Source organism: Ochotona curzoniae, unplaced genomic scaffold (assembly GCF_017591425.1).
Source record: "Ochotona curzoniae isolate NIBS_2020 unplaced genomic scaffold, NIBS_Ocur_1.0 scaffold_3890, whole genome shotgun sequence".
NCBI lineage: Eukaryota > Metazoa > Chordata > Mammalia > Lagomorpha > Ochotonidae > Ochotona > Ochotona curzoniae.
Window position 1 is genome coordinate 19,542,813 of NW_024467115.1, and position 16,058 is coordinate 19,558,870.

Sequence of the window (16,058 nt, forward strand, 5' to 3'; positions counted from 1 at the left end):
CTACTCCCCATGTGGCTACAATGACAGGGGTTAGGCCAGTCCAAGGCCAGAAACCAGCAGCCTCATCCAGGTTTCCCAGCTGGGTGGCAGGGACTCAAGCACCTGAGTCATCCCCTGCTGCTTTCTCAGGCCACTAGCAGACAGCTGGATTGGAAGTGGAATGGCCAGAACTCAGGCTGGAGTATAGGATTCTGCTGCTACAGGTGGTGATTTTAATGTGACTATACCACAATGTTGCCCCTCATGCACTCATTTCTAAGGAGGTCAAGTGAAGAAAGAATGAGCCACATTTAAATGTGGAAACAGGTCTGGAAAGTGTGAATTGTCGGTAACACATTTCCACTAGGTGAGTAAAGGGGTGGTGCCACAAGATATTCTGAGCCTCTCTTACTGGCATCTGCATCCTGAGATAACCTTTGTGCCCGAAGTGGAGGAGGGGAGCTCAGAGGGAGGCGTGTGCCTGGGGCTGCCTGGGAGCAATGGCTGCCTCTTAGGAAAGGCAACCTCCAAGGCTTTGGCTTCTCCGGGATAACCAAGTTTGAAAGACACTAAACACTCAGCTTGGGGAGGAGAAATACAAATCTTGATTTCAGAGGGAGATTATATTTGTCAACCAAAGAGTGATCAAGGCCAAAAGCAGGGTCTCAAGGCTTACCTTCAAGTAAGCAAGGTCTCCTTTTCTTCCCCAGGGTAGAGCTATTGCAGAAGACATGTCTCAGGACATGGCATCCAGTCTCAACTCAAACAACCTGAATCTCGAAGTGCTGCTTAAGCTGGTAAGCCGAGATTACATGAGGGAAACTTTCCTCTGGTTTGTTTCAGACAGGGAAGTTTCAATTCTTGGGTTTCCTTAAAAATTTCCATTGGGAAAGAACCAAGAACAGATAGCATTGAAAAGAACCCAGCTGGTTAATTTCTCCTTTTTTTGTTTATTCAAGAGAGAAACAAAGAGATAACTTCCATCAACTGGTTTACTCTCCTGTATGCCTGCAGTGGCTAGGGCTGGGCCAGGCAGAAGCCAGGAGCTGCAAACTCAATGCAGGTCTCCTACAGGGTAGCAGGGACCTTAACTATTGGAGCCTTCCCTGCTACCTACCAGGGTGCATTAGCAAGGAGGTGCTGTCAGGAGCCTGAGCTCAGACTCGAAACCAGGCACATGGGAATGGGATGCAGGTGTCTCAGCTAATGATGTCACCTGCTAGGATTTGTCTTTTTGCATAATCCCTGATTTGAAAAGCCATTGAAACTGAAGCATCTTGAGAACAAAACCAGTCTATGTGTTACTCCATGATTTTCCCATGTAACAGTAGGACATCATGTAAACAAAGAGCCCATGGATAGAGAGGCTCATGGTTTCTCATTGATCCACCTTCAAAGAGCCCATGACCAAAAGTTGAGTCTCCTCAAAGACATTCAAGCTCTGGCTATGAGCAGAGCTGAAGTCTGAAGCAGAGGCTGTTCCTTCCCTGCTGCCCTCTTAGTAAGTGGGTACTGTTGTGTGGTGTTCAACTCTCCTACACACCAACTATCCATTTTATTTTCAGAATCCTGCAGATAGTAATAACCACATTTTATAGATGAAAAACCGAGATAGGAAAGCTAACTGACATCCTTGAGATCAGACACTTGTGGTAGAAAACAGCATGGGTCTTGTGTAGCCCTGGGCTCAGACCCAAGACTTCCCCAGCTTACAACCCCCTGTGTACATTCACCTGCTACCAACAGCATAGCTCATGGACTTTGGGGCTATGGGTGTTCACTCACCGCTAAATCCATCACCAAGACTCAGCAAGGAGTACAGGAGGTTGAATGTATTTGACTATGGGAATGATGTATGGCGGTGGTTTTACAGCTAGGATCTTAAGCCACAGTGATCATAAATGTTGGGTAACTTGAATATTTAACAATATATGAATGCACATATTGTATGAGCTTGCAAGACAACTGCCAAGTAGAATGCAGATGGGTTTTTAGATGCATTGAGTGCTTCTATATGGACATTATATACAAACCATGTGTTTGATACACAAAATGTAAATCACAGGTACACAAAGATGCTGTTTGGAATGCCCACATTCAATATCAGTGCCTGGGTCTGGGTCTCAGCTTTGCTCCTAATTCCAGCTTTCTGCCAGGAGGCAGCAGATGTTAGCTTAGCTTGTCACTCAAATGGAAGATCACTGCTTCTAGTTTTGACCTGGTCCAGTGGGGATTTTGGAAATGAATCAGTAAATGGAAGATCTTTGTCAAAAATGAACATTTTATCTGTTTTCATAGTTTTTTTTTTTTGAGGGGAATGGATAAAGGTTTTGGTTTTTCTATAAATAGGATCAAGTCAACTGCAAGCAGGGGCAATTTGATGACTTATTTTTCAAATTAAATGTTTGAATTTCTTTCTCATTAAATTGCTCTGGGTAGCACTCTCAGTCACCTGTTAAGAGTAGTGAGAGAGCACAGCGTGCTACCTCAGTGGCTAATCCTCACCTTACATGCACAAGGGTCCCACATGGACGCCAGTTCACATCCCATCTACTCCACTTCTCATCCAGATCCTTGCTTGTGGCCTGGGAAAGCAGCAGCAGCAGACAGCCCAGTGTCTTGGGTCCCTGCACTTGCATGTGGAGATCTGAAAGAAGTTCCTGGCTTTGAATCAGCTTAGCTCTGGCCATTGTGACCACTTGAAGAATAAAATAGCAGATGGAAGATCTTTCCTTCTGTCTCTCCTTCTCTGTAAGTCCACCTTTCCAATAAAAGCAAACAAAAAACAGTGGCAAAAAGGATTTACTGACTGGGCAGCAGCATGTGGTTTAATTTCTATGTTTTTTTTTAAAGATTTATTTATTTTTATTGGAAAGTTAGATATACAGAGAGGAAGAGAGACAGAGAGGAAGATCTTCCATCCGATGATTCACTCCCCAAGTGACTGCAACAGCTGGAGCTGAGCCAATCCAAAGCCAGGAGCCAGGAGCTCTTCTGGGTCTCCTACGGGGGTGCAGGGACCCAAGGCTTTGGACCATCCTCGACTGCTCTCCCAGGCCACAAGCAGGGAGCTGGATGGGAAGCAGGGCCGCTGGGATTAGACGCGGCACCCATATAGGATCCCGGCGTATGCAAGGCAAGGAACTTCACCACTACGCTATCGCGCCAGGCCCACTTTCTAAGTATTTGTATGGTAATTTCCACAGTTCCTTTGATTGGTGACTATTTTTGTTTCATTATAGACTGAGGAAATAATGTAATTTCGATATTTAAAAATCTGTGAAGGCTTGCTATGTGGCCTAGTGTAGGATCTGATATGGAGAACGTTTTATATGTTGATGAAAGAAATGTATATTCTGCATGTGTCAAGTCTATTTGGTCTGTAATGTTTCATTGTTGATTTTCTGTAGAGATGACATGACCATTGCAAGTGGGGTACCAAAGTCCCCAACTTCTATTGTTGTAGAGTCTGTACTTCTCTGTAGATATATTTGCTTTACACATTTAGGTGATCCACTGGTGTATATATGCATTTACAGTGGTTATAGCCTCTTTCTGAACTGATTCTTTTACTATTTAATAGGTATCTGAGTTTTATCTAGGCAGCACTGAGTCTTGCTTCTCATCCGCTCAGCCAGTCTACATCTTTTTAAAAATGTTTATGCTTATTTGAAAGGCAGAGTTACAGAAAGAAGGAGAGACACAGGCATTTTAATCTGCTGGTTCATTCCCCAAATGACCACAGCTGCCAGAGGTGAACCAGTTCAAAACCAGTTGAAACCCAGAAGCCTCCTTCGGGTCTTCCATGTGGGTACAGGAGCCTAAGGATTTGAGCCATCCTCTGCTGCTTTCTCAGGATGTTAGCAGGGAGCTGGATCAGAAGTGGGAATGGCTGAGACTCAAACCAGCTCCCGTAGAAGATGCTTGTACTGTAGGTGGAGGCTTAGCCTACTGTGCTGCAATCTCAGTCCCCTGTCTACATGCTTAATTGGAGAACTTAAGCTGTTCACATTTAGGATTCTTATTAATAGGTGACAACCCACTTCTGTCATCCTGGTCACTGCTTTCTGGCTGTTTTATATGTCCTGTTATTTTCTTCCTCTTATTGTTAATCTTTGTGGTTGGAGACTCTGCAATGAAAAGGTTTGATTCTTTTCTGCTTTTTTCATTTGTGTATCTGCCAATGTGCTTATACATCTAAGTGTTTCTATGACGGTAGTTATTGTCCTACTGATTCTCAATGCTTCTTTCAGCATTTCTTGTAAGGCTGATGTAGTATATGTTCTCTGTTTCTGCTTATCTGAAAAAGACTTGACTTTTCTTTAATTTCTGAAGGTACCCTTGCTGAGTATAGAATTGCTGCTTTAACAATTCTGTTTGTGTCTGACTTCTAAAAATTTACTTGAAAGGCAAAGTTTTATGGGAAGAATATGTGGGGATTGGAGGGAGGAGAGTGGGAGTTAGGGACAGAGGTGTGGGGGAAGAATGAATCTCTTTCATCTGTTGGTTCACTCCCTAAATGGCCACCATGGCCAGAGCTGCAACAATCCGAAACCAGGGGCCAGAAGTTATGTCTTGGGTTCCCACATGGATGGCAGGGCCCAGTTACTTGCTGCTCTCCCAAGTCACTAGCAAGGAGCTGGATGAGAAGTGGAGCAGCTGGGAATCAACAGGTGCCAGTATGGGATGCCAGAATTGCAGGCAGTAGCTTTCCTCACTATTCCAGGCACCAGCCCTTGTCTCTTACTTTTGACAGCTTGATTACAGATATGCCTTCGAGAGAAGCTCTTTGGGCTGTGTCTGTTGAGCTTCATGGATTTAGATGTTTATCTCTTCCAAGACCTGGGATGTTTTCAGCTGTTATTTCAGAAAATATGCTTTCTGTATTGTTCATTTCTTCTCCCTCTAGAATTGCTCTAATGTGACTATTTGCTTGCTTAATGCTGTCCCATAGCTGTTGTAGGTTTTCTTCATTGCTTTTCATTCTTTCTTCTTTGTTTTCCTCTGACTGGATTAATTCAGAAGACCTATTTTTGAATTCAAAAATATTTTTTTTTCTCCTGCTTGAGCAAGTCTCTTATTGTAGCTCTCAATTATATTTACTTTGTTCCCTGAATACTTTGACTGCACAACTTCTATAGCGCTCTTTGCTGTGTTATCTTTCTCTGTGTCAAATGCATTATACCAATTATGAATCATTTTTTAATTTCCTCTTCTTTGAGAGCTGCTGCTACTGAAAGTTATTGTATTTCCTTGAAGTTGGTATGTTTGCTTGCTTTTTAAACTTTCTTGTCTGTACATTGTGCTGGTACTATGGAAACTTTTTCCTTCCAATTTTATAGATTTTGGGGGGCTTTAGGGAGAGACTAAGGTGTCAGTTTGCTATGGTTTGTTAGTTATGACTGTGGAAGGCACACTCTACTTCCTGTGTGGTTTCTTCAGCTGTAGACTGTTGGCAATGTCTCGTTGCTCCAGTAGCCAAGGATACAGGTGTTGATTACTGTAGACTGTGGTCCAGTTTTGCCAGGGACAGAGCAGCTGTCCTGCTGACTGTTGCACAGCACATACTCCAGTGGGGAGGGCCATGGGCTGGGCTCAGGCACTCTGGGTGCTGTGGGCCAGGTGGCTGTGCAGCAGGCTTACCAACAGGATAGGCTGCTGCCTGGCTGGACAACAGATTGGGTGCAGGCATTTTGCAGGTGTGTCAGGTCACTGGCTGTGTGTCCACTTCTCCTTGGGAAGGTCACTCTTCCTCTGGGGTTTACAAGCTGAAGTCTCAACCATTCTGCTAGGCCTTGATCTTGCTCAACTGTGGTTATGGTGCTGCAGTCCCCTGTGTGAACAGGTGGAATGACACGGTGCCTCAAGGGTGGAGCTGCATGGTGAGGTGCACTGCAGTAGTGGCTCCAGTTTCAAGATATGCACCTCTGAAGGTGCACTGCGGATGCCTTCTGCTTCAGCACCTTCACATTGAGATGATGCTTGTCCTCAGCCTTCCCTGGGCTTGTCTGCCATGGAGAGTGCCAGAATCCCTTTGGCTACCACTCCACAGAAGAGATACTATGTCCATGCCAAATGGGCACAGAGGCAGCTCAGGGAAGAATAGCAGGAGCAAGTTATGGTATAGTTAGGGCTCATGCAGGGAAATGAGGAGATCAAGTCCTAAGAGTTTTAATAATTCCAAACTCAAACACAAGGCTACTCAGATTTAAAACTATAAATATTCTACTTTTTTGCTATTGTAAAGATGCTCATTTTTATAGCTCTGGGAAGACACAGAGAAAAGAAAAAGGATTGCCTAGTTCTCTGTATATAAACTTGGGCACATCAGTCTGTGAAATTTCTTTACACCAGCTTTTGATTTTTTTTTTTTTTTTACATCTGCATCAAGATACAGAAGAGGACTTTGGACTATAGGAAACACGAAGCATCAGGCAACTTAGCTACCAGGAGACACGGACTCAGAGCTCACAAGGGGGAGACTTTTCTTGGATGTCCCTTGTGAGTGGCAGAGACCTGCTGCCTCCCGGGATGCACATCGGCAGGAAGCAGGGATTGGAAGTAGAGCTCAGACACCAACCCAGGCTTTCCAATAGGGGATGCCAGCACTGCAGGCAGAGGCATTACTCATGGTGCCATAGCACTGGCCACAGAGGATACAGGCATTGTAAGTGGCATCTTAACTGTGGTGTCAATACCCACCCCTAGATACTTTTCCCCAAACATTGGAAGTAGTGCATGAGTTCTAGCCTTTCAAAATGTGCCAGTGGGTAGTCAGTTGGTTAATAACAAGAATAGTGACTCATCTCAGATCTTTTCTCTGTATTGTAAGACATGGGGAAAAGAAGTGAGAAAACAGGTGGATTGCTCAAAGGGCTCATTTATAGTCTGTCCAGGAGGCGAGACTCTTTCTCAAGCTTATAATCACTAGCTAGCATGTGACATCTACACATACTGTTTGGATGGATCAGGGATAAATGAATGAGTGGGTTGGAGGATGCAAGGATATGTCTCAATCTGCCCAGTAGTGATCTAAGTTTAAAAATCCTCTCTGGCATCAGTCCAGCCTGATGTGACAGTATACTTGGTGGGACTGGAGACGAGGAATGGTCAGCAGCATCCCCCTTAGTCCCTGTCAAGATTCCTCCCACTCCATATGTCATGAACCAGCATGTGGGAATCTCTACGTCGGCCCCCTGCAAGATGCCCAATGCTTCCCTTTCTGTGGCTTCAACTCTGAGGCTTTGTGAGTGCTGAGCCCCGGGAGAGTCATCATGCTTTGCTTAAGACTTCTTCATACTTTTCTGCAGGAGAGAAAGCTCCAGATGGACTCAGCAGAAAAGCGAAGTAGAGTTGTCAGGGAGCTTGTGCAGAGTGAGAGAAAATATGTGCAAATGTTGGAGGTCGTGAGAGATGTGTACGTGAGGCCGCTGGAAGCAGCCTTGGCATCCAACAGAGCGATCCTGAGCACTGCGAACATGCAGATCATTTTCTCTGACATCCTGCAAGTTTTACATCTCAACAGGTAAACCTTAAATATGCATGTTAAGCAATTTTTATTGTGCAGTGGGAGGAGCCCATGCTTAATTGGCAAAAGCGTAGGGAGGGGTGGGCATTTGGTGCAGCAGCTAAGGCATGACTTGGGACACTTGTGTTTGATTCTTGGCTCCTCCTCTTCTGGTCCATCTTCCTGCTGGAAGATGCACAGCCTGAGAGGCAGAGGATGGCCCCAGGTACTTGGGACCCTGCATTCACTTGGGAGTTCCAGACTGAGTTTGAAGCTCCTGGTTTTGGCCCTGCCCCTGGTTAGCTGTTGCTGGCCTCTAGGGAGTGAAGCAGTGGATCAAAGAAAACCATCTTTTCCTCTCTTTCAAATAAACAAATCATTTCAAAAATTAACAATAAGGACAATTATAGAGAGCTCAGTCATTCTGTGACTGTGGGGGTCCCCGATCAGCCCACAAGGGCAGAGGTTCCCCCATCTCCCTGTGGTACTCACTGGGTCGTCACCGCTATGGATGCTTCCCAGGAACCATTTCTTTCCTTTTTTTTTGCTTAGCACAAAACAGTTTGTAGGCATAGGGATTTTTCTCTCTCCCTATCCTCTTTGCTTCCCTATTTTCCCCTCCTGCGATTTACCCCCTGTATTTTCCCAATGGCATAGTCCCTTGGTACACCTTACAAATTTAACTTTCTGAGATTTACATGTATCATGACTCCATAAGTCCAGGCAAAGGCAGAAAACGTAGTATCATACATGTGGAGGTGTATTCATAAATCTCATTGAGAGTCCTACTTTCATTGGGAAGTAGAGACACATACTGCACAGTACTTTTACTTCCTGCGACAGACAGACAAACACATTGTGCTTTGTGTATTGGCTGTCTAGTGTCAGAGAACTAATGATATTTGAGCTTTTGGGACTCATGTACTTTATTAAGCACAATGGTTTCCAGCTGGGACCATTTTTGTTGCAGATTACAAGATTTCTTTCCTCTTTATGGCTTGAGTAGTATTCCCTTGAGCAGATGTACCAGTTTCTTTATCCATTCTTCTGTTGATGGGTATCTTGGTTGATTCCATGTTTTCCCAATTGTGAACTGTGTTCCTATGAATGTAAGGTTGCAGACTGATCCCTTGAATGCAGATTTTATTTCCTTTGGATATATTGCTAGGAGTGCGATAGGTGGATGATACGGTAGATCAAGTCTCAGTTGTCTGAACACTCTCCATACTGACTTCATTCTGTTGTACTAGTTTACAGCAGTGGAAGAGGGCACCTTACCCCATATCCTTGCCAATAATTGCTTATTTCTGTGTGTAGGGCATTCTCTAGATTTGGGGGAACCTCATTTTAGTTTTTTATTTGCATTTCCTAGGCAACCTGAGCAATTTTTTTTTCATGTGCCTACTAGCCTTTTAAAATTTTATCTTTTGAGAACTATCGGTTTGGGTTCTTTGTCCATATTTTGACAGTTGTTTTGCTGTTGTTTCTGGAGCTCTGTAGATCTTGTGTATTAGTCCTCTGCCTACTGGGTAGTGTGCGAATGCTTTCTCCCATTCTGTTGTTTGCCTCCTCACTTTATGAACTATTTCCCTTGCTATATGGAACCTTCTTAGTTTGATGCAGCTCTTTTAATTTATTTTGGCCAGAACTTCCTGTGCTTTTCTAAGTAGTCTTTGCCTGTGCCTATTCCTTGTTGGGTGTTTGCCGTGTTTTCCTCTAGTAATTTGATGGTGTTTGGGCATAGGTTTGGATCCTGGATCCATTTAGAGCTGATTTTTGTATAAGATGAAAGGTAGTGATCTTGCTTCTTCTGCAAATGGTTATCCACTTCTACTTCTGTTTGTGATCATGGTGGAAGAACACTGTTCAGTGCCTGAGAACTCTGACAGCAGCCTGCCCCCGCAAAAAACCACAACAAGGAGAGCCACGTGGAGCTGCCCTTGTTCTTCGTGGCAGTATGGCTGAGCACTGGAAAGAAATGGAATGACTGAATGGGATCAAGCCTCTAGGAAGCTATGCTTACAGAGTTCGAGCTGGGAGTCGGTTTAATAGTTTAAGTTGTGAATGTGTAATGCAAGAGAATAGTTATTTCTGTATGTAAGAAAAAGACAAACTCAGTGTATGTTTCTCTGACTACAACTCTGGGCACTTGGAGCTAGCTCCTAGGTTGCAACTCCTACAAAAATGAAGCAGGTCTGTTGTAGTCCCTAAGACCAAGGAGGATGGATAAGGGGCCAGCTTAACTCCAGAGGCCAGGTTGGAGGTACTTAGCTACTGAAGCAAACGGAGCATTTCCTTCATGGACTCAGAGCCTTAGATCAACTTCGCCTGCTGCCTTGCTGAGACCAGTTTGGGGTTAAGATGAGGATGTGGGCTGCCACCTGATTGAGTAGTTTTAAGCTTCCTGATAAGTCTTTGTTTAAAAAAAAAAAACTAGCAAAAATGAAATGATAAAATTTTGCTGTAGGAATGGGCCTTTGGATCAGTATTTAAAATACTGGTTGAAACACACACTTCTACTTTGGAGTGACTGGGTTTGTTGCTGGTCTCTGGTTCCCAACTCCAGCTTCCTGCTCACGTAGACCCTGGGAGACAGCAGTGATGGTTTAGGTAACTGGGTTCCTGCAGTTCACAGGGAAATGTGAATTGAGTTCCTGGCTCCTGGTTAGTGGACATTTGGGGAGTAAACCAGTGGACGGCAGTTCTCTTTGTCTCTAACTAAATTAAAGTAACAAAACTTTGCTCTGAAGGGCCAGGTTGAGAACGGCTGTATTAATGGCAGTGGACTCATGATTTAAATTAATAGATTATCAGAGGCTAATGAAATTCTGGTGTTTTCTCTTATTGCAGGCAGTTTTTAGATAATCTTAGAGACAGACTGCAGGACTGGGGCCCAGTTCACTGTGTGGGGGAACTATTCCTGAAGTTTGGAAGCCAGTTGAACACATACAGCAATTTCTTCAACAATTACCCTGTGGTTCTGAAAACCATTGAAAAGGTAAATGATTTGAGTTGGTGCCTTTTATTTCTTTAGAACTTCTGAGCTTGCAAGAAGTCTTGGGTACAGTCTAAAGGCTGGGGGTTATAGCACAGGCTGCTCATCTGCTTTTAAATCTTGGGCCCCTTGGCTTACCCCGTGAGCTCTCCAGAACAAGGTGCCCGACTTGGGGGCCAGCACAGTGCCTTCAGTGTCCTGGAGCTGGCTGTTGAACTGAGCTATTCCTCAATCACCTGCCTGAATACTATCTGTTCCTGATATTCTGGGACTCAGTGGCAGGGCTGTTTCTCTATCCAGCCAGACTATAAGCTCTGACTCCATTCTGCCACTGGCAACAAGGTCAGCTCTGACTCCATTCTGCCACTGGCAACAAGGTCAGCTCCCTGGACTGCTGTATTGCCAAAAAGCTGTGTGACTAAGGCAGTTTCACAGAACTGACTCTGAGAGAAAAGAATTGAGGTGCAAAGTGTCATGTATCATTCGGAACAAAATACTGTGCAGATGTTTATAGTTGATGACACAGCACTAGCTACCACCTATACATGCCAGTGTCACACATGAGAAAGCTGACACTCAGAGAAGGTAAGCAGCTTGAAAAGGTCACATACTCAGCTTATTCTAATTCTGATGTCGGCCTACCTGGTTGCAGAGCCCATTATGTTTGATGAGTGGGCTAGGTCTATAGTATGACTAATCCACTGCGGTTACTGTGTTAGTAAGGCCTGAGTACTATGGCCGGGAGTGTTTGGGGGGTGCTGCTTGCTCAGAACACAAAGCTTCACAATGGGATCCTCTAGAGAAGCCGTGCCATGTCATTCTGACCTTTCAGTGCCGAGAAGCGACTCCAGCCTTCCGAGCTTTCCTGAGGCGGCATGATAAGACGGTTGTCACCAACATGCAGAGGTAAGGCCTGCAACCTCGCCTCTTCCCCAAGGTCAGGCATGCCTGACCTTCAGGTGGAGACCTGGTTTCCTTCCCATGCTTCCTGCAGCCTGCCAGAGTTGCTGCTGTTGCCATCCTGGAGATTTCAAGAGTACCTCCAGCTGCTCTACGCACTCAGGCTGCATACTCCTGCAGAACACGTGGACCGGGTGCACCTGACCACTGCCATTGACCAACTCAGAAAATACCAGGCTTATATAGACCAGGTGGGTGGCCACCAACAATCACGCCCTTGCAGAATGTCACAGTGCTTCTGGGGCACTCTCACTGTGATGTTCTTGATTCCCAAGTCATTTCAATGCTAAGCCAGCAGCTGTGTTCACTAATTCTGAATGCTAAGGTGTCAATCCTGAGCCAAGGCATATGAGCTAGAATGCTGTTGGGTAACTGTGCAAATACAGTGAGACCTTTGTTAATATGATAGTTCGTAGAATTAGAGATTTGACTTTTCTACAATAACCAAGAGAAAACCCAGACATAAAAGACTTCAGTTTCTAGAAAGACGTGTTGAAATGTGTTAAGTAGCTTTTCTGCCTTAGTGAGTACAGCAGCTGTAATCATTCAGACAGAATTCAGGATCTTGGAGTCAAGTGGTGTCCCTCTACAGCTACTACCACTGTGTGGGGGTACACTGGATGCGTGGGCCCCATGTGAACTGCCCATGTGGTGCAGTTTACCAAGACAAGCTTCAATCGTCTTGTGATTTTCCTGTGTTGTAAAACCTCAAGCATTTTCCTGTGTTGTAAAACCTCAAGCATAGAAAACTGGGGGTGTTTTATTGCAGTTAATGAAGGTACCCAGCCCTGTATCAAGTGATGTAAAATATTTAACAGATTTGTCATGAATAAATATCTCACCATTTTCATTTGCCTGAAATCACTTTGCTTTCCAGATGAAGCAACGTATTCATATGGAGGAGAGGCTGTCCGATATACAGAGAATCATCTGGGGGTGCCCCGTAAGTATTCGGGTGTGCTTAATCTCATGCTTAGGAATGTTAAGTCAAAGTTACTGGCACGAGGACATGCATAGCTCCAACTTGGCCCATATTTGCGCCCTGTCTGCTGGGAGCCAGGCACTGCCAGGATGCACATGTATACTGCTGCTTCCAGGGAGGATGCTCTCTGCAGGGGCCCAGGGTCTGATCATCCTTGTGGCTTTTTGACTCCTGGGATTGATGTGCCTGCTGTCATGATGCTCCTTGAGAAAAGAGGCCCCATGTTCCGCCTGGATTCTCTCCCTGTCACCCAGAATTTGGTGAGGGATTTTCTGAACAACTTTAAGAAGTCCTATTAGCTGTTCCCTACAGAATACCCTCTGCTTCCATCCACAGTCCACCACACCTTCTTAGAGCATTCCCCTCCTACCTTATGATCCCCAAACCCAGGCTTATTGAGGATTCCTTAGTAACCTCAGCCTCTCCTGGCACATGTATGCTTTGTACATCTTGTTCCTTCTCTGAAATTGCTTGCCTTTTCTGATTGATGAGTGAGCTCCTGTGCACCCTTTAGAAGTCCAGCTTGTTCATCGTCTTGGCACAGCTCCCCTGCACCTGCAGCCAGGAAATGTTCCTACTTTTGTCCTGCAGCATCTTGAACATCCTGGCTATGTGTTTCTGCAGCTCTTGGGTCCCTAGTGTCCAGTACACATCAGGTCCTTTCTATGGAAATGAGGTTGAATGAAAGTACCAGTGGACTGGCCATTTTCCTTTTATAGGGTCACTTTAGGGGGCAGTTGCATCATAATTTTGATCTGTACATTTTAGTGTGCTGAGAAGTGGACTTTTACCTCCAGATTGGTGTTGCCATCAAGAGATCGTTTCATAGGTAGAACAGCACAAAGGTCTGGCTTCTTAGGATCAACCCAATCACTTCCTTTTCTTCTTTTAATGTATTTTTATCTACCTGGGACAAAGATCTACCCACTGGTTCACTCCTGAAATGCCTACAGCAGCAAAGGCTGGGAGAGGTCCACGCAGAGCCCCAGATTTCATTTGGGTCTGTCATGTGGGTGCCACCGACCCAAGCACTCGCGTCCTCATCCTCTGTTGCCTCTCAGTAGGCGTTGGCAGGAAACTACATCATTAGTGGAGTAGCTGGGACTTGCACAAGCCGTCACGTATGGGATGCTGGCATTCCAAGCAGTAGTTTAGCCCACTTGACCATCTGCTTCCTTTCTTTGACAACTCCTCACCCTCAACTGATACTGGAAATGCATTTACCAATGAAAAAACAATTTTATTAATTAAGATCTGACAAGTTACAATGTAATTTCATTGCTAATTCTGTGACCTTTCTAAAATGAAAGTCATAAACAATGAAAACATTCACTTTTTCATAATTGAACTGAGTTGAAGTCAATACTTTTTCTGATACATAAAATCATAACATGATTATTCAAAATTGGGATCTTTTGTCATTCTGAAAATTTATATATGCTTCTAATTTTGTTTTTAATTTTCTAGGCTATATCGGAAGTAAGCAGGTATCTGATTAGGGTCCAAGACGTAGCCCAACTTCACTGCTGTGATGAGGAAATAAGCTTCTCCCTAAGGTAAGCAATGAATAAATCCCCTAAGGCTATGAAGTATCTAAATGCATGTCCATTTTCAGTATAAAAAAGAAGGGAGAAATCAAGGAGAGGAAGAAGAGCAGGTAACCCAGTTGTCTTTGTCCCTGGCCTTCAGTACCCTGTCTGCCAGACACTCTGTTCACTTAGGGTGATTCTCTGCAGTAAGTGTGAACAGTTCCCCAGAATCCCTAGGAGACGGTTACTTTACCATCTTGCTTGAAGTCTAGGCAGGTACTTGAAGGGATGAGAGAAAAGAAATGGTCTCTGCCAAGATCACCAAGTGCATGCAAGTGGAAGCTGAAGGAGCACCCCTTTCCTGCTCAGACAAGAGCAAGTGGTATGGGATTTCACCCCCAAGGCTGATGCAACTGTAGGAAGAAAAGGCCTGGTTTGTGTTAAGGACATGATCGTATCCAGCATGCACTGCACAAAGAAGCGCAAACACTGGCCAATGATCTCTGTAGATCTCTGCTGCATAGTTCATAAAACAAGCCAGTCTGCAGCAGGCAACACAGACGTGAACAGCGTGTCTGTGCTTCAGTGGGCAGTAATAATGCTGGTAATAATAATGGTAAAGACAATGACTCAGTAAATAGTAACCAAATAAAAAGAAGTTAACTCATTTAGTTTATCCAGCTCCAATTAAACAGAATGAAAAATTTGTTACTCCAATGAATATTTCCGCAAATATTTCCTAAAGGCACAGGGCAACAGTTTATATGGAAAACATCAGTCCCTATTGCATCTGTCCCCATGTACAGTCAATCTTTTATTTATTTACTTGAAAGGCCAAGTGATACAGCATGGGCCGGGGATGGGAAATGAGATTATTTTCATCCACTAGTTCATACACTAGCAGCCACAATGGCTGTGGCTAGCTCCATCTGTGTCTCCGATGTGAATGGCAGGGGCCCAAACATGTGGGCCATCTTTTGATGCTCTCTTAAGTGCATTAGCAGAGTTGGATCAGAAATGGAGCGGGGGCCAGCACTGTGGCACACCTGGTTAAACTACTGCCTGCCCTGCCCGTATCCCTCAGGACACCAGTTCAAGTCTCATCTGTTCCACTTCCAATCCAGCGCTCTGCTAAATGTGCCTGAGAAAGCAATGGAAGATGGCCTAAACATGCAGGCTCCAGCACCTACATGGGAAAGCCCAGAGGGGGCTCCTGGATCCTGGCTTTGGCCTCGCCCAGTCTTGGCTGTTGCAGCCATTGGGCAGTGAACCAGCATATGGAAGATCTCTCTCTCCCTATGTAACTCAGTCTTTCGAACAAATAATCTTTAAAAAGTGGAGCCAAGATTCAAGCTAATAAACCATATAGGATGTCAGCATCACAGGTGTTGGCTTAACCTACTACACTACCGTGCCAGGCCCCAAGGAATTGTTTTTAAGATTTAAAACAATTTTGTTTGTTTATAAGGCAGAGTGATGGGGAAAAAGAATTGGGATCTTTCTGGTTCTCCCTCCGAATGCCTACAATAGCCCGGCCAAAGCCATGAAGCCAGAACTCAGCCTGGGTCTGCCATGTGGGTAGTAGGCATAGACAAAGTCCTCATTTGCTGGCTCTTTCTCCAAATGCCTTCTACAGTTTTGCTCAGGCTGGGTCTAAGTCCACACAGAGCCCAGGTGGGTGGGAGGAACCCACAGACAGGAGCTGTTACTACTGGTCCCCAAGGTTTTACATCAGCAGGAAGGCAGCTGTCCGGGGCAAGAGCTGGGTAGTGGCTGTGACATGGGACCAGGAGGTCTTAACCAAAGCACCCAAAACAGCGAAGCTGCTATGCTAGCCACCCCTCCCCGCCCTGGCCAATCACATCCACCTGGCAGGAGTCCGAGCCAGGTGTGGAGCTGGCACTCTGGTTAGAAGCACAGGTGTCTTAGCCAGTCTGCTCAGTACTTGACTAGGTTTTCATCTTTTAATAAGCTGCTGCTTGTAATACTGCAACAAGGTGGAGGAATCCACCATGGGAGGAGGGCTGGGGAGGGTTGGGGGAATCCCAGAGCCTATGAGACAGTGTCACATATTGCAATGTAATCAATAAAAAATAATATAAAAAA

General features: G+C 44.9%; 1 protein-coding gene across 1 annotated transcript in view; it reads left to right on the forward strand.

Annotated features, from left to right (window-relative positions):
* ECT2L (epithelial cell transforming 2 like) overlaps positions 1-16,058 on the forward strand; it is a 59,570-nt gene that overhangs the window by 38,092 nt on the left and 5,420 nt on the right. Inside the window, exons 12-18 of the mRNA XM_040965495.1 lie at positions 690-776; positions 7,290-7,504; positions 10,337-10,484; positions 11,314-11,387; positions 11,476-11,632; positions 12,319-12,384; positions 13,891-13,979. Coding sequence (XP_040821429.1) covers positions 690-776; positions 7,290-7,504; positions 10,337-10,484; positions 11,314-11,387; positions 11,476-11,632; positions 12,319-12,384; positions 13,891-13,979 — 836 coding nt within the window. The remainder of the gene's footprint in view (positions 1-689; positions 777-7,289; positions 7,505-10,336; positions 10,485-11,313; positions 11,388-11,475; positions 11,633-12,318; positions 12,385-13,890; positions 13,980-16,058) is intronic.